Here is an 18,832-nt window from a genome sequence, read left to right on the forward strand (position 1 = left end):
GCCGCCGACATTAGGTTCGGCTAGCTCCGCTCCGCTCACAGTCACGCCCAGTCCCTGTGTTATGTCATCATAGGGCGGGACTGGGTGTGACTGTGAGCGGAGCTAGCCGAACATAGCCGAGTACACTCGGCTATGCATGCATGTCGGCGGCGATCGCTCCTCCACTCACAGTGAGCGGGGGATCGGCGTATAACACGCACCCGTGATTTTCCCCTGATTTTAAAGGGGGAAAAAGTGCATGTTATTACGCCGATAAATACGGTATATATTCTTTAAAGAAAATTGTCTCCATTATTTTATTTTATTATATTTCTCTCATACTATATATTCATGTGTCCTCTGTTTATCCCACTCCTTCTCTGTGTACATGTTTACCATGTCTACTGCTTTTTCACCATCTTTTTAAGTCTCCTCCCTCTGTTATATTATGCCTTTCGTTTTAAACATAACGATTGATAGAGATTCCACAACCCAATCAAGTTCAAACTCCGCCCTCCGGCTCTCTATAGTCAATCAGTCTAGTGAACTTTAGAAATGGCGATGCTATGACCTGATTGGCCCGCCCGTCTTGCCTTTTCCCTTCTTTACTACTTCCAATATGGAGGATCGCTATGCCTAACGAAGGAGAACGCATGCTCCGAATGCGTGCACGCCACTAGCATCATCACTCTGCGACTTGGAGCTCTACGGACTGATGATCCCCGCTGAGCCTTGCCGACCCCAGCCTGGGACACTGGAATCCACCGGCGCTGCCAGACAGGACCGCACAGTGTATAAGGATCACCCCCTGTGGAGCCTAGCCGCCTAATTTACCGTCCATCCGGACTCCTTCATATCGATGTGCCCGTTTTTACTGAACTCAGAGTGAGTGCATTTCTACTGCAATTAAAAAGCGTGTGTTTTATTACTGCACTTAGGTTAGCGCTGCTTGTTTCTCTCTTTTGTTACTTTTGATTCCCGAACCCCGCCCTTTGCGTTACATACTACTGACCTCTCAACTCTGTTACTTAAAGTGTGAGAAAACTCAGCATACATGAATTTTACCTATAGGTAAGTTTATAATATTAAGATTTTTTCTACAGCTTACCTGTAAAATCCTTTTCTTGGAGTACATCACGGGACAGCACAGTGGTGTAGTGGGTAGCACTCTCACCTAGCAGTAAAAAGGGTCACTGGTTCAAATCCCAACCATGACACTACCTGCCTGGAGTTTGCATGTTCTCCCTGTGCCTGTGTGGGTTTCCTCCGGGTACTCCGGTTTCCTCCCACACTCCAAAGTCATGCTGGTAGGTTAATTGGCTTCCGTCCAAAAATTGGCCCTAGTATATGAATGTGAGTTGGGGAGTTTGGATTGTGGGCTCCTTGAGGGTAGGGACTGATATGAGTGTGTACTCACTCAGGTTGAACTGGATGGACTGGTGTCTTTATTCAACCCTACTAACTATGAAACTAACTATGACACAGAGCAGCCATAATAACTAACTGGGTTATACGCCACCTATAGGTGACTGGACACTGGCAAACCAAAAAGACAGGAAGTCCTCCCCTATACCTCCTACACAGGAAGTACCTCGGTTTTTTAGCAAGCAATAAACTTCCCAGACAAGAGGGGAGGGATCTCTGTGTCCCGTGATGTACTCCAAGAAAGGGATTTTACAGATAAGTTGTAGAAAAAAATCCTAATTTCTTTAACATTTCTTTTTCATCTAAATCAGGATATCACTCTACCTTCCTTTTTTCCGAATCCACAGTCTGCAGAGGAGAAATTATTTCACTCTCTTGACGTAGTACAGGCTATCGGGGTCTATCTGAGAATGTCGGCTCAGATGCGGAAGACTGATGTTCGGTTTGTATTGCCAGAAGGTCCCAAGATGGGACAGGCAGCATCTAAGTCAACTATCTACTATACATCATGGGACACAGAGCAGCCATAAAAACTAACTGGAACGCACCCAGGCAATGCTTTTTGAGGGGAGTGAACCCATTATGACCAAAGAAACACCATCAAAACAACAGGATCTATATTGCTGCCTGCAGTACACTGCGTCCAAATGCAACAGCCTCCTGAGTCCTAACATTTACTTGATAAAACCTAGTGAATGTATGCACCGAAGACCAAGTAGCAGCCTTGCAAATCTGTGCCATCGATGCTTGATGATGAACTGCCCATGAAGCACTCATTCTTCTGGTAGAGTGTGCCCTTACTGGAAAAGGCAGGGCCTTACCCCTTAATCCATATGCCTGAACACTCAATTGGCGAATCCATTGAGAAATAGTTGACTTAGATGCTGCCTGTCCCATCTTGGGACCTTCGAGCAATACAAACAGAACATCAGTCCTCCGCATCTGAGCAGACATTCTCAGATAGACCCCGATAGCCTGTACTACATCAAGAGAGTGAAATAATTTCTCCTCTGCAGACTGTGGATTCGGAAAAAAGGAAGGTAGAATGATATCCTGATTTAGATGAAAACTGGCCACTACCTTGGGCAAAAATTCTGGTTGTGGCCGCAAAACCGCCCTTATCCTGGTGCAATATCAAATAAGGTTCTTTACAGGACAGAGCCGCCAACTCCGACACCCCCCTGGCCTAAATTTTCTTGTCAAGAGGACCAGAGGAATCTGCCGAATAGACTCAAAAGGCTGCGTCTGTAAAACTCCCAGGACTAAATTTAGATCCCAAGGGCACAGAGGCAGCCTGACCGATAGAAGCACACAGATCATCCACTGTACAAACGTTCGTACTAAGAAGTGAGAAGCATTAGGACTATGAAGGATTGCGAAGGCTGAAATTTGACCCTTAATTGTACTTAAGGCCTGATTCAAATCCACCCCTTTTTGCAGAAGAGCCAAAACTCTCCCAATGACATATCTGCGGGGGTGCCAGCTCCTGGCCTCACACCAGGCAATATAGGATCTCCAGACTCTATAGTTGATACTTAGAGACTGGCTTTCATGCATTCAACATGGTAGACAATACTGACCCAGAAATGCCCCGGTCCTTTAAGATCCTGGTTTCAATAGCCAAACCGTTAAACTTAGAGAAAAGCAGGGTGGAATATTGGACCCTATGAGAGCAGATCCGGAAGGAGTGGAAGAGCCCAGTCTTACAATCTGTGCATACCAAGTCCTTCTGGACCAAGCTGGAGCTACTAAGATCACCGTCTTTCTCTCTTCCCGGATTCTGTGTAGTAGCCTTGGCAACAGCCTGATTGGAGGGAAGGCATATATCGGGGAAAGCTGATCCCACGGAAAGGGACCACTCCCCTGGAAACATTTGCTGGCGACTCAGAAAGTCCACCTGCCAATTCTCCACTCCCGGAATAAACACCGCTGATAGGGATGGAACAAATCTTTCTGCCCAGGTCAGCATGCGATCCACTTACTTCTGGGCTGTCTGACTCCTGGTGCCTCCTTGGTGACTGATGTATGCCACAGCCGTGGCATTGTTCGACTGGACCCTCACAGGACATCCCTGTAGTCTGGAAATCCAGAAACTTAGAACCAAGCGAGCTGCCCGAATCTCCAAAATGTTGATGGGCAAGCTCCTCTCCCTCCAGGACCACCCTTCCTGGATGGCGGCCTCCTCTAGAACTGCCTCTATCCAGAGAGACTTGCATCTCTCTTCACCACTCTCTAGGCCACAGGCAAAAAGAACTTTTCGTTTACCAGATTCTTGGTTAACATCCACCAACTGAGACTCTGACGCACTTTCAGCCGAAGAGTGCCAGTCCAGAGTCTGGACAGTCTTGTTCCAGACAGACAGGATGTTCTGAAGTGGTCTAGAGTGGAACAAGGTTTTTCATGACTTTGACCTTCTCCGGAGGCAAAAATACCTTTGCCTTGACCGTATCTAGTATTAGCCCCAGGTACTCTAGGCGTTGAACCCGCTGCAGGGCCGATTTTGACCAGTTCAGGATCCAACCCAGTCGCTCCGAGAATTGAACGGCCCGGGCTACATTCCGCCCCAGATCTGGAACCGTTTGATCTATCAAAGTAGATCGTCCAGGCATCCTGTAACCGATATTCCCAGAGATCTTAGAACTGCTAATACCGGAGCCAATACCTTTGTGAATACCCAGAGGTGCCGTGGCTAACCCGAAGGGCAGCGCCTCAAACTGAAAATGTTGGTCGCCCACTGCGAATCTCAGAAACCTTTGATGGAACCTGCAGATTGGCATGTGTAGGTACGCGTCCTTGAAGTCTATGGACGCCAAGAATTCCTCTCGGTCCAGAGGTCCAGAATAGGCTTTACATCTCCATTTGGCTTTGGGATTATGAAAAGATTTGAGTAAAAACCCTCAAATCTTTTGTTGACTGGAACCTCTGAAATCACTCCTTGTGACCTTAGTTGATCTATTGCCTGAAGAAAAAAACCTCTTTTTTTACCGGGTCTGTGGGGACGTTGGTCTTTAAGAACCGAGAGGGGGGGAAGCTCCCGGAATTCTATTTTGTACCCCTGAGATACGGTAGACACAACCCACCTGTCTCGGATCACTTCTTCCCAGGTGTCTGAGAACTCTAATAGCCTCCCCCCCACCAGTGTGAGTGGGGACGCCCCTTCATAAGGAGGGCTTGGGACTGACTTTAGGGGTTCTCTGGGCCCAGGGCTTTTTCAGCCTCTAGCCTTGAGGCTTTGCCCTAGACCCAGATACCCCTTGATCGGGAACAATCTTATTTTCCCGCTTCACCTGGTCCTTTAAAGACTGACAGATACCAATAGCTGCCACTGCGGGTTGCGCAGCGGACCCGGCAATAGCAAATGAAGTCTTTATTAAAGACTCCAATTTCTTATCTGGTGGATCTTTAAACACCTGGGCATTATCTACAGGACAAGACTCTTATTCACAGAGGAAATGGCAGCGACCACAGATGGCATACTCCATCTTCTTATAAACTTTTCCTTCATAGGGTACAAAAGTGCAAACCTTTTAGGAGGGATACAAAGTTTATCAGGATGATCCCAGTCAGCATACACAATCTGCTCTAGCAACGGATGCAAGGGAAACACCAGCGGAGTCTGTGGAGGCCGAAGAGATCCTAAAGAAGAAAAGGAAACCTCAGGGACCTCTACGGGTGGTAATTTAAATCCTGATCAGGCCATCTCCGTGAGGGACTGGATTTGCAGTCTCTGAGATTGAGAGGCTGAAAATGGTTCTTCAGAACCTGACTCCTCAGAAGTGGAGTCTGTGGCCTGACCTTCTTCCCGGTCATTTACTGCCACTTCTTCCACCTCTTCTGCCCAATCCTGTACCAATGCAGGTGGGGGCACAGGTGAAGGGGATCTATCCCGTTTCCTTTCACCTTGGGAAACTGAAGCAAACATACCTGCTATTTTTCCCTCCAGCCCAGCAAAAGCTGATGCTAAATCGTCCTTTGTGACGTGGGTTGACACAGAAGCATTAAATGTTGCTACAATGCCTGACAACCGTAATGGCTCAGACTGGCCAGTTGCCTCAGGTCTTTCCTAATATGGCTGCCTCCGCCCCTACTGCGCATGTCCGGCGTGCACGTTAACCACGTGCACGCTCGTAGCATCCTGTACATCTATAATGTTCTTCCTACGTACACGCTCGTTCGTGCCATTCCCGTGCTTGCCCCCTACGACCGCATAAATGGCGGCGGGAAAAGGCCAGCGAAGGCGCCGGCATAGGAACTAGGTGTAAATGGGCAGGGGAATTCGAAGAGCCGCCCACCTCCTGTTAGGATCATCCCAGCTGGAAGCCTCCACAGAGAAGCGACACCGTACAGCAACACCACTGCCCCCAGTGGACAGAAAAAATATGACACCTGGTCCTATAAAAAAAATAAGAGACTGCAAATCTTTCGGTTTACAAAAGTGCAAAAGGTTTTTTAAAACACTTACCAGTCCCGCCACAGGATTCTGCTAAAAAAACTAGATTCCAATCTTCCCGCATCACGGCGGGTCTCTGTCTCTTGGACCTTCATGGACCGGGTCCCCTTAATTTGGGGTCACTCACTTGGACCTGTAAAGCACCCTGCTGAACTCCTTTGGGATCTTTTTTCTTACCAAGGGTCCGGATCCCAGGGTCCAGTGCGCAAAACCTCGTAATCTTCTTGTGTAAACGAGGTTCGGGTACCATCCATTTTAGTGCATCACCGTCCGGATGGATCCGATTATATAGCCCTTTAAATCCTTCAAGATCTGTTCCAGGACCATTTTTTTTAGCTAGATCATGGCTAGCTTGTCCAACCATGACCATCACCTTACAAGACACTGGCGAAAAAACTGAGGTACTTCCTGTGTAGGAGGGGTTATATAGGGGAGGACTTCCTGTCTTTTTCGTTTTCCAGTGTCCATTCACCTATAGGTGGCGTATAACCCAGTTATTTATTATGGCTGCCCTGTGTCCCGTGATGTACGGTAAAGAAAAGGCTTACCTATAGCTACTGTAAATATCCCCTAAACGTGCACAGGTTGGGAGATAGTCATGCAGCAGATGAAGGCCATTCCTTCAGAGTCTTGTGTCGTAAACTCACACAGCCGGAGTCCCCGTACCCCGGAAGGAGTACTGGGTGAAGATGGAAGGGCTTCGTTCTAAGGTAAGTTTTACATAATGTGTATGCGATGCATACTAGCACATTATAACATTGCTTTACAGGTTAAAAAAACGCCAGTGGTTTACTACTGCTTTAATCCTGATCCCTGACTTTAGTGTTACGTGCACTCAAAGACTCTCCTCATACCGGACTAGTCCATGGCGAGTATAATCACTATCCTCAATCACCCTCTGTATGACTGCGTATTGTCATGATTGGCTTTTTATTACTCATGTACTGTCACGATTAGCCATTTGTTGTCTATGTATTCTAACAATTGCAGCATACTGTAAGTGACAAAAAGGAAAAAACTGACTAAACAGACTTGAATTTAAAAAAAAGTTAGGATTTACCATCCTATAGGAAGCATATAGAAATAATAATTTACCCTGAAAAACGTTTGTCCTTGAAATCCTCTTAGAAAATAGCAGAGCCTTAAAATGCTATTCTTACAGTATCTTGCTATTTGGTGACATTACCATTGTGCTGCTCAAATGCAATGTGTGCCCTAATAGTGTTTGAAAATAGAACTGTGCTGGCTTTGGGCAATCAAAATCACTGCTTTGCACAAGCATTCACAGATGTTATCAACAGGTGTTCTTTTTTGCATTACATTAAAAAAAAAAAATACTTGGACAGATAGTTTGGTTTTGGGACCAGGTGGCTCTCTTATATGCGCACCCCCTATGGGCCAGAGTATATTTTACAATTTACAGCCTACTGACTTATGATACTATGGTAATACAGTTTTTTTTTTTTTTTTTTTTTTTTACCGGGGGGGGGGGGGGGTGTCTTTCAGCAATATTGTAATGCAAAAATGTGTCCCATTTAGATTTAGAATGACACTAGAAATAGGTTTCTAATGCAAAGCACAGCAAATTTATTAACAAATGAAATAAAAAAAATGTAATGTGAAAAAGTCACCATATAAATGATTTTAAAAAATAATGGCTGAGGGGAGGAATGAGTTATATAGCACTAACTAGGATTAACATATGGTTAATAAGTTGGTTAAAAGGGAACAATTTGCTTAAAATTAAATTATTCCAACAGCCACTACTAATGCAACTTTTTGCATCACCTGCACTCCAAGTTACATTTGTTGCATTATTCAAACTGACCTTAGTGAATTATCCAACTGCAATCTGTTGTGTTCCAAAGGACCGATGAATTAACAGACATACCAGAGTGTTTATAGATATTGAATGCAATAAATCCTACAACTACCATTTCAGTGTTACACGATTAGAAAAATAAAAACAGTAAAAAGTTCACCAAAGTGAAAAGTTAAATCTAATACACAGAAAAGTAAAATAAAATGTACCATGGAATACATACTTGTTGTCATTATCATTTAGCTGTATATCCTTAAGATAGAAAGAAAAGTCAATGACTCCAACCTAACAAAAAACAAAAGAAAATAAAAAAATTAGAAAAAATATTTACAAGTGGATGTTTTTGTATATAGTGCTGACACCTTTGCCAAAAACATACAATAGTAGGTTTAAGCCCCCGTTCACATGTTCAAGAATCGGACTTGAAGTTGCACGCTTTCAAAGCCGCAGATCAGTGCAACTTGGTGGACATTTGTGCAACTTCATGCACAGATGTCTATGCAAGTCACAAGTGAAAATGCAAACAATAGTGCAGGAACCTTTTTTTCAAATCGGTGTGGCACCGCAAATTCAGAGTTGCACCAATTTAAACAGTTTTATTGGGACTTGTCATGCAATTTGGATTTGTTAAATCTCATGACAAGTCACACCAGTGTGAACTGGGGCTAAATGTATGCTTTCCTAAAAGGAAACTGGATTTTTGCTACATATATGCATGCAAGAAAGGGTTTTAAAGTGGAAGTTTGTGTTTTTTTTAAATGCAGAAGAGACACTCTTTCGGGTTGATTTACTAAAACTGGAGAGAGCAAAAATGGGTGCAGCTCTGCATAGATCATATACAAAGTTAGATATGTTAATACTGTCACCACAGGGTGGCACTGTGGACAGCACAATTAGTGGTACACTATGCCAAGTTCTGAATTGTCATAAAGGTGCAAGAATTGGAAAAAATTTACTTTTTAGGCATATTTTTCTTCTCTTAAAAAAACAATATTATTTTTCTTTTTTTTTTTTACAAATGGATAGGAGAAACTTAGACAAAGATAAAAAAAAAATTTTGTCTTGTTTTACCAGTGATAGTTTTACAATAGGTAATGGTACTGTAGCTAAAGGTACACCTTTTCTATGATTTGTCCCATTTAGAATGACACTAGAAATAGGTTTCTAATGCAAAGCACAGCAAACTTAACAAGCGAAATAAAATCTTTACAAAAAAAAAAAAAATTTTAATGTGAGAAGAACCGGCAGAGGCAGAAGACATCAGCGGAGAAGGCAGAAGAGCCGGAGAGGGGAGAAGAAGTCGGAAGAGACCCCGGAGCTGCCTAATAAATTACTTTAAAAACACGTGTTCTGTGTTTTGTTTTTGACATTTTTTTATTAGGTGAATGGGTAGGGGTACAATGTACCCGATACTCATTCACATAGGGTGGGGAGCCGGGATCTGGGAGCCCCCTTGTTAAAGGGGGCTTCCAGATTCCAATAAGCTCCCCGCCCGCAGACCCCCGTTAACCAACAGCCAGGGTTGTTGGAAAGAGGCCCCTGTCCTCATCAACATGGGGACAAGGTGCTTTGGGGGTGGGAGGGGCGCAGGGCCCCCCCTGCCTCAAAGCACCCACCCCCCATGTTGAGGGCATGCGGCCTGGTACAGTTAAGGAGGGGGGACGCTCGCCCGTCCCCACCCCCTTTCCTGACCAGCCGGGCTGTGTGCTCGGATAAGGGACTGGTATGGATTTTGGGGGGTACCCCCATGCCGTTTTTTTTCAGTGTGGGGGTTCCCCTTGAAATCCATACCAGACTGAAGGGCCTGGTATGTTCTTGGAGGGGAAACCCATGCCGTTTTTTTTATTTTTTATTTGGTGTGGAGTGCCCCTTCAAGATCATAAGAGCACAAGTCACATGCCAAAGTCGGATCCGCTAAGACGGCGATCCGACTTTGATCCGACTACAGTGATATTCAATGGGCTGAAGTAGGATCAAAGTCGGACCAAAGTAGTGCAGGGACTACTTTGAAGTCGTACTAATATGAATGGTAGTCATTGGAAATCATGGGGAACAACTTGTCATACGACTTTGCAGTCCAAAATCGTAGGACAAGTGTGAAAGGGGCCTTACTCTAGTTTGGCTTTGTTAAATCCCTTATATACTATTATAGCATGACAAGAGATAAATATATAAAACATAAAAAATACACACACACATTATATATATATATATATATATATATATATATATATATATATATATATATATATATATATATATATATATATATATATATAATATATGTTATCACGCTGGGGTCAAGCCTAGGTATAAGGGACCCAGTCCAGTCCATTGAGGTTCGTTTGAACTTTGGAATGTGCGGTTGGTCACTGAGACATGTTTTAAACCACATTCACTTGTATAAAAAAGTTTTTGATCTTTGTCCAAGTTTCTCCTATCAATGATTTGTAAAAATAAATATTGTGTTTTTTAAGAAAACAAAAACATGCCTAAAAAGTATTTTTTTTCTTGCATCTTTACAGCTCTGCATAGAAAGCAATCAGCTTCCAGTTTTTTGTCAAAGCCTAATTGAACAGGCTAGTTAGAAGCTGATTGATTATCATGCACGGCTGCACCAGGTTTTGCACTTCCCAGTTTTTACCTGCATCAAGCTACACTGAGGTGCTTGTATGAATTTCATATATATCGAGATGAACTCCCAAGCATGCGCGGGAGCGACGTCATCTTTGCCCTGCCAATTAACATCCAAAGAGGTCAGCAGCCAAATAAGGAGCACCACATTGCTAACAACTTTGCAATCATTGCATAACTGCATAACAGTCAGTTCTGCCCAAAACAGAATACTGGTAGAATAATCCGGTGTAAAAAAAAAAAAAAAAACACACACACGCATGGCTCAGTGACACTGTAAATTTCAATATAAGCATGTTTAGACCAACATAACTTGGCTAGAGAATTTGTTCCATTCCACCAAAGTCAACCTCTAAGCTGAAATCATATCTAAACCTAAACACAAACATGTAATATACTGCAGATTACCAGTACCTAAATGGTGGTCGCATTCATTTTTTTTTTTTTTTTTTTAGGCTAAGGCCATTTTCTGCAAGTACAGAAAATACTTATTGATATTGCCAGAAATGCAGTGTCCTTGTAACTTCCTGTCAGCTGGAAAAAAAAAAAAAAAGTAAAAAACATCCCTATCTTTCTTGTGTCAACTACTATTCTTATCAATATATCATGTATTGAAAATGAACAAAGGCAATCTGTAGTCTGTGTGACAACCTTGGCTCCCTCCATATAAACAATTAAGAAAGGAACGTAGACACAATTTGGAGGATCGCCTTGTGAAAAAGAAAAAAAGCCTGAAAAAGAAAACAAATGCAGCCACCACATCTATGGACTGGTAAACTGCAATATATGCCATTTTTGTTTTTGCATTTATATCTGCTTTATTAACCCAAGAACCTGAAGGAGGAAGATTGCTGACTAAAAGTGAACTACAGATATTTGAAGCCATTAGAACATTTAACAAAATTTAAAACCGTCATATATACCAATATTCTGTGACCTTAAATCTTGAAAGGGTAAAAAAAAAAAAGGTAAAAAACAAAAAACAAAAAAAATAAAAAAAAACACTTTCAGGGTTTCAACACAATCAAATCCTAATCGAATACAAACGGGAATGAAGGCATATATTCACCTGAAATATGTACAGCTATGTAAACACTGTACATATTGTATTTTATGTAAAGAGGAAAGAATCGCTGCAACTTTCAACCACCACAGGTGAATAAACGAAAAGGAGCAGGCCTCAGCCTACATGTCTCCACCAAACCACATACTCCGGTGCATTTCGCCCTCGCCACCGGGGCTTAGTCGTAGGGACCCTATGACTAAGCCCTGACAGGCGGGGCGAAATGCATCAAAGTGTGTTGTTTGGAGGAGACATGTAGGCTGAGGCGTAAGGGAGTAATGGCAAGCTTTTCCCCTTTACTAGCCCTCTGGATTGATATTAGGATAGGCCTGCACCCCATGCTCTGGGACACAAGGATATCATCTCTACTTTGAGTGGCGCCAAAAGCAATATTTTATTTTATGTTCGGTTAATGTGATTCACATTATAGTACAGCAGCTTTAGAGATTTTGGTTATAGTAATAGATCACAGTACTTTGGTAAAAAAATATATTCAACTTACTGCAAGTGCTTGACACTTACAGATGCAAATATAACATTTTCTTTTTTAGTTTATTTAAAGGATAGGTTCACCTTTTGAAAAGGTTACATGTTGCACCCCTATTTAGAGTCTAACATGCCACAGAGGCAGACAGACTTGTAGTTTCAGATCTGAAACTGAAAGTCCATACAGAGGTATTGGCATATAACTGTAGGCAGTGTTTGCAGGAGCCTGACACTGCACCCACAATCCACCCACTGCTGATGTAATGCTCTGCAGAAAAAACAATGCACCTTTTTTACCTGAAAAAATATGTGCAGTTATTTTTTCATGAAGGTGAACTTGGCCTTTAGAGTTTGAGCTTTTCTTTAAAAAAGTCAATAAAATAACACCAATATTTGCCTTTATCATTATGCATGTAAAGAGACCCTGTCACCAACAGAGAAAGTACCCTAAAAAAAAAAAAAAAAAAAAAAGGAGGATTATACTTACCTTGAGGCTTAGTTCAAACCTAAACCGCCGTGCATCCCTGTTCTCCGTTTCAGGGACAAATCTTTGCCTGAATTTGGCCCTGAAACGGAGCCAAAGACGTACAGCGTTTCTGTGCAGTGCAATCCGCAGCCGCCCCGGAGATATGTGAACCAGCTTCATAGAAAGCCGGTCACATTCTCCTGCTATGCGAATTGGATGCCGGGAAATCTGAATCCAATTCGCATAGGTGTGAACCCAGCCTTATGGTGGGCCAAATCTTTTAAGTTTCTGGGTAACCAAGACCTTCGTTACCAGACCAAAATTTTAAGTTTTCGTATTTACTCAACATTTAATTTACATTGCACACCAATTTTATTTTCTCACCATTTTTTAACACATATGGGGACTTTTTTTGGGCTTAAATTACTTTTATTTAATAAGCAGAGAAAATAATTAAAATCCAAAACAATGCAGCTTTAGTTTAATATGCAACGCATTTTGTATAATTAATAATATTTTCACCTAATATTCTGAATGCCAGAAACTAAATATATGTAAATTTTGATGCACACATTCGCCATGTACGGTCGATAAACAAGTGCGTATAATTTAGATTTCTAGATATTAAATGTAACAGGCATGCTGTCATTGAGCCATCCGGGACATCAATTATAATGTACGACTATTTGTTATACAATTTCTCCTTTTGGTCACAAGATGGAGATAGGGAGATGCTGACCTTTCCTTAACATGGAGAGACACAAATTACACTGGGAAGTGAAAAGTTTCAGGAAGTGGTACCAGGATCTGTGAAGGAGTGTGGTTGGGGGACTGTGCATCCATGAGGGACAACCATGCAGTCCAGCACCATCCCAGGAGAGAGACAGGCTGCTGAGGGAGAGAGATAAGCTGGGAGCCTGGGAAAAAGTGTGGGCTGTGCTACCAGTAAGGAGAGAGAGGACGGCTACCCACGACCATTCAGCACAGTGATGTAGCCCAGCAGTACAGCTCAGCAATCAAGTGCAGGGTACATCACAGCAGTCCAGCCCAGTGGTGCCATTCAGCACAGCGGTGACACCAATCACCACCCCGGGATCGCATCATCTATCCCCACACAAGGTCAACCACTGTTCACTCCATTCACCGACACCGACGCTCACCACACTGACAGGCCAACATGTGGGAACCCTGCACACCTCTGCATCAGTCAGGAACTTGAACAAGGACGTTGGTACCTGGGAGGCCGTGACATCCAAAGGACTGGTGAGTCTATTACATGCAGTTCTGCTTTATCTCCCTTGCCGCAGCAAAATTGATATATGGGGCTACTGTGGTGTTTCCAACTGAATTCGGATCGGATGGGTCCCCAATAGTTTGGTTCACTGCTGAACAGACAGCAAAATTGCCCAAAGCTCCAAGATACTTATGAGATGATAATATTTCTCCAACAACCAAGTCCCCTGCATGGTCAAGGTGCCCAACTCCTCCCACCCAGAGATAGCCTCATCCTTTGTGTCAACTGAACACTGTATTGTATAGGTCTGGAGTGAAACTGAGCAAATGGCAATGCTTTAATCGAGTCAACCATCAGCCCTAAGAGTGACATCTTCGGGACTCAAGAGCTTGGACCTAAAATCTGAGAGCCTAAGGTTTTTGGGGAAGAAACACTCTGGCCTAAGACATGTTCAGATCCAGACCCAGATAATTCAAGCGATGAGTTAGTTCCAGCTACTATTTTTAAAGGGTTCAGGGTTCACCTGAGCTTCTGTAACATCTGCACAGTGAAGGATATGTTGTCTGGCAGAAACCTCACCAACTGTTCCTTTTACAGGAAAAAGTCTAAGTATCCCATAATGAGAATGCCATGAGAGCAAAACAGGGCTAACACTGGAACACGCACCTTGGTGAATACCCAAGGTACCAAAGAGGTTGAATGGCAGGGTCACAAATTGGTAGTACAGAGGCCCTACAGAGAATGCACTGGAGTGATAGGTACATGTAAAATAGGAATCGCATATACCCACAGAAGCTAGTAAATCTTCCTTATGATGGGACGCAATCAAAGATCTGGGTGATTCTGTTCTGAATCATAGACCAAAATGAAGACATTTAGTTTGAGAAGCAAAATGAAGCGAGTTCCTTTTTTGGGTTCTGAAACAGTGAAAGGGTTGTAAATGGGATAGACCAACAGTACGGGACAACAGGCTGTAGGCACTTTACAAGCAGCCCCCAACCCGTTAGTAGAAAGTAAGCCAGTGGCATCTGGTACAATGGGATTGCCCTCCCAGCCCGTGTCCAAAATCAGACATGTTGCAGCTGCAAACTAGTTAGGCAACATATAGGCTCAAAGTAAGAAGCCTCATCTGGACAGCTGGTAGCAGTCAATGACTAGAAGGTTGAATAGCCAGAGGTGTCCAAAGTCCCAAGTACCAGCAAACAGTAGGCTACTCACTAAAGCCACGTACACACGAGCAGAACGTCCGACAGAAAAAGTCAGACGAAAGCTTTTCATCGTCTATTCCGTTCGTGTGTATGCCTCATCTGACTTTTTTTTTTAGAAAATTCTGACGGACCTAGGAATGGAACATGTTTTTAAATATTTCCGACTGAACCAATTCCTATCAGGAAAACCGCTCGTCTGTATGCTGTTCCGACGGACCAAAAACGACGCATGCTCTGAAGCAAGTATGAGACGGAAGCTATTGGCTATTGAATTTCCTTTTTCTAGTTCCGTCATACATGTTGTACGTCACCTCGTTCTGGACGGTCGGACTTTGGTGTGACTGTGTGTATGCAAGACCACTTGAGCCGAATTCCGTCGGAGTTCCGTGGAGAAACCTTGGGAGTTTATTCCGACGGCAAAACCGGTCTTGTGTACATGACATAAGTCTTCAGAGACAGGGCAAGAGCAAAGGAAAGGCCAGCAACTTTGGACCTGAAAAGTGCTCCACAGTTAATTTAACTTAAACGAAGATTGAAAAGTGCCCCAGGTGGAACAGAGTGCCCGAAGATCACTGCCAGGCTAGTCGAGCAGTGTCCAGTGCAGTGGACTTTACAAAAGTGAGGACAACTACACAAAGGGGAAACCTTCAGCAGCAAAGTAGAAAAGAGTCTTGATTGAAGAAAAATATGAAGAAAAGAAAACATTGCTAGAAACAAGCAATTAATATGAGAGGCAAACCTTTCATTCATCCACCCATCCTCTATTCATACAGCACTTTTGATTAACCACTTGCCACACAGGCCAATTCTGACACTTCTCTCCTACATGTAAAAATCATATTTTTTTTGCTAGAATATTACCAAGAACCCCCAAACATTATATATGTTTTTTTTAACAGAGACCCTAGGGAATAAAATGGTGTTGTTGCAATTTTTTATCTCGCACGGTATTTGCACAGCAATTTTTTTAAACGCTTTTTTGGGGGAAAAAAAAGTTTCATGCATTAAAAAAAAAAAAAAAAAAGAACACACTAAAGTTAGCCTGATTTTTTTGCATAATTGTGAAAGATAAAGTTACGCCATAGATATCGAACATGTCATGCTTTAAAATTGAGCACACTTGTAGAATGGCACCAAACTTCGGTACTTAAAATACTCCATAGGCGACACTTTAAAAATCTTTACAAGTTACCTGTTTAGAGTTACAGAGGTCTAGTGCTAGAATTATTTCTCTCGCTCTACGTTTGCTGCAATACCTCACATGAATGTCTCCTTCCGCCACCTGTAAAAACAGTAAAGCAGCTGAGCAGCCACTATGATTGTTTTTACGGTGCCATCATGTAGATATCACCATTCAAAGTCTGTGACATCGTGTGGGCGGAAGTGGTTATTGGAAACTATAATACAGCTTCTATAAATGGAAATGAACGGCAGAAGGGGCGGACATAGTCTGCACAAGTGCCTTTGACAGAACCATTGTTTGTTTTAACCTCCACTGCACAGGAAGATTATGGCTGTGGGGGTATCACGGGCAAAGGTAGGAGACTTTGGATTTTAACTAGAGCAACCAGCACCACCTTTGTCCCGATTTTAATTAAAAAAGGTTTATGTAACCTTAGGCTTGAACTACTATCACAAGGGGGCCAATAAGCCCTCTATGTGATTGAAGTGATAGATCCCTTTTTGAAGAAATCCGTGGTCTATTAGACCGCTAATGCCTACCCAGCCACTAGTGCAAGCAGACTGGGGACATCTGTTCTGGGATGACCCGTTTGGTCATCATGAGCACCTCACCGCTAGATGAGCCAGAGAGAAGTGAGGAATGCAGGGCTCCAACATGCCCACCCACTAGCTCGCACACATGTAGAAGTGATAGGGTGGTTATACAGTCACATGGATCACTTCTACACTTAAATGAGCCTGCTGCACTGTAAAAAAAAAAACAAAAAAAAAAAAAACAAACCCATGGCTGCAATAGCATCTTCTTCTCCTTTTAAAGCACTGCCGCAGTAGCGGTGTTACAGCATGAAAATTTTAAGTTTTAAACCCTTCAGATCGGCGCTATAGCCGAATGACGGCTACAGTGCTGATCTACTTTCCCAGGAGGCCGTCAATAGACGTCCTACCCTTTGCACGCTCCCCACACGCCCCCTGCAGGGCGCGTGCTGTGATCACCGAGTCAATGAGACTCGGATGATCACAGATCGGAGTAAGGGTCGATCCTGGCCCCTTACCACGTGATCAGCTGTCAGCCAATGACAGCTGATCACGTGATGTAAACAGAAGATTGGTAATCTTTTTTTTTTTTTCTTGAGGAGGAAAAAAAGCCGATCACCGGCTTCTGTTGAAGGGACATCGGTCCCGAAGAGGAAGAGGTGAAGCCACCTCATATGTGCCCACCAGTACGGCCTGCCAGTGCCCACAGTGCCACGAATCAGTGCCCACCAGTACATAACAGTGCCAGCAATCAGTGCCACCTATCAATGCCCACCAGTGCCACCTATCAATGCCCACCAGTGGTGCCAATCAGTGCCACCTAGCAGTGCTGCCTATCAGTGCCACCTACCAGTGCGGATCAGCGCCCATCAGTGCCACCTCTCAGTGCCCAATGCCACCTATCAGTGCGAAGGAGAAAAATGACCTGTTTGCAAAATTTATTAACAAAATATAAAACAGTTTTGTATTTTTTTTTTTTTTTAATTTGGTCTTTAATTTTTTTAACAAAAAATAAAAAACCCAGAGGTGATCAAATACCACCAAAATAAAGCTATATTTGTGGGAAAAAAAATGATAAAAATTTAATTTGGGTACAGTGTTGCGCAACCGTCGTTGAAAGAGTGACAGCGCTAAAAGCTGAAAATTGGTCTGGGCAGGAGGGGGGTTTAGGTGCCCAGTGAGCAAGTGGTTAAACATGGCCATAATTTAATCAGTAACCGCACAGAATGATCTCTAGAGTGTGTTGCAAAGATAAACATAGGAATTTTAATTCATTTATATTTTTTAATATGACATGAAAATTTGCCTGCCGGATGTTGTTCTCCAGGGGGGTTTCCGGAAGAGGTTAAAGAGCTCCAGACACCACTATTAATCCATGCTGCCAGGTGTGTTCCCTGCTGGGTGATGGGGGTTCCTACCAAAAACTTCTATATCACTATTGTGCCTGGTAGTAACACCCCATTTTTTGTCAAAAAAAATCATAATTTTTTTTTGTAGGCATATAGTCCATCAAAAGGAAGAGTCAACTTTGCTGATTGCAGAGCTCTTGCTATAATTCAGCAGGTTTTTATGTGTTTGTGTGGTGTAGGGGGTTTTGCTGAGTAACCAATTCTGCAGCCTGGGGCTCAGTTGTTTATGCAAAGTTGAAGCTCAAATACCTTACACACAACAGTAAGACATTTAACAAAGGTATGTTTTACTGCATCCTCAATTTAGATTACTAATTTCATATGTAAATGTGGGCTTTAAGGCATACTGCAAGCCTTAAAACTGGCTCCCCCCCTTCATTTTTACCTGATGATCTGCCAAAAACACATTTCCCGTCCTAGGGTGTCTCCACTCTGGATGGAGGAGCAACGGAGACACCCTTGGACAGCAGCATTGTCAAGTTGGGGAGAGGATAGTGTTTTATGCACTAGCAGATTTAGCTGGACTTGACCATCGTAAAGCCATAGTCAAGCTAACACATGCAGTTAAAGCAACATTTTATTTCCTTTTGAGATGACGTTTTACATTAAAAAAAAAAAAATCTTCCACGATCTTTGTCTCCCACCTCTCTTCGGCAGCCCGCACAGCTCTCAATGCCGACATCACCGAAATGGAGGTGGCCCAGGCCATCAAAGGCATCTGAATTTTGAAGGCTCCGGGTCCAGATGGATTCAGCCTTCCGCCCCATCTCTCTTCTGAATGAGGACGTGAAACTTTTGGGAAAGTTCCTGCATTAACAAGTATCTGCGCTCCTTGATTCAAAGAGATCAGGTGGGCCTTGTGCCTAGCCGTTACTTGGGGGAAAATGTCCGGAAAGTAGTCCACCTGTTTACCCTGCCACAACAGTGCAAAATTCCGGGA

General features: G+C 43.2%; 1 protein-coding gene across 3 annotated transcripts in view; it reads right to left on the reverse strand.

Annotated features, from left to right (window-relative positions):
* Positions 1–18,832, reverse strand: part of RUFY1 (RUN and FYVE domain containing 1) — a 288,027-nt gene that overhangs the window by 137,088 nt on the left and 132,107 nt on the right. For all 3 annotated transcript variants that reach the window (XM_073620729.1, XM_073620730.1, XM_073620727.1), the window contains exon 7: positions 7,900–7,961. In XM_073620729.1, the coding sequence (XP_073476830.1) occupies positions 7,900–7,961 (62 nt within the window). The remainder of the gene's footprint in view (positions 1–7,899; positions 7,962–18,832) is intronic.

Source organism: Aquarana catesbeiana, linkage group LG03, assembly GCF_042186555.1.
Source record: "Aquarana catesbeiana isolate 2022-GZ linkage group LG03, ASM4218655v1, whole genome shotgun sequence".
Lineage (NCBI taxonomy): Eukaryota > Metazoa > Chordata > Amphibia > Anura > Ranidae > Aquarana > Aquarana catesbeiana.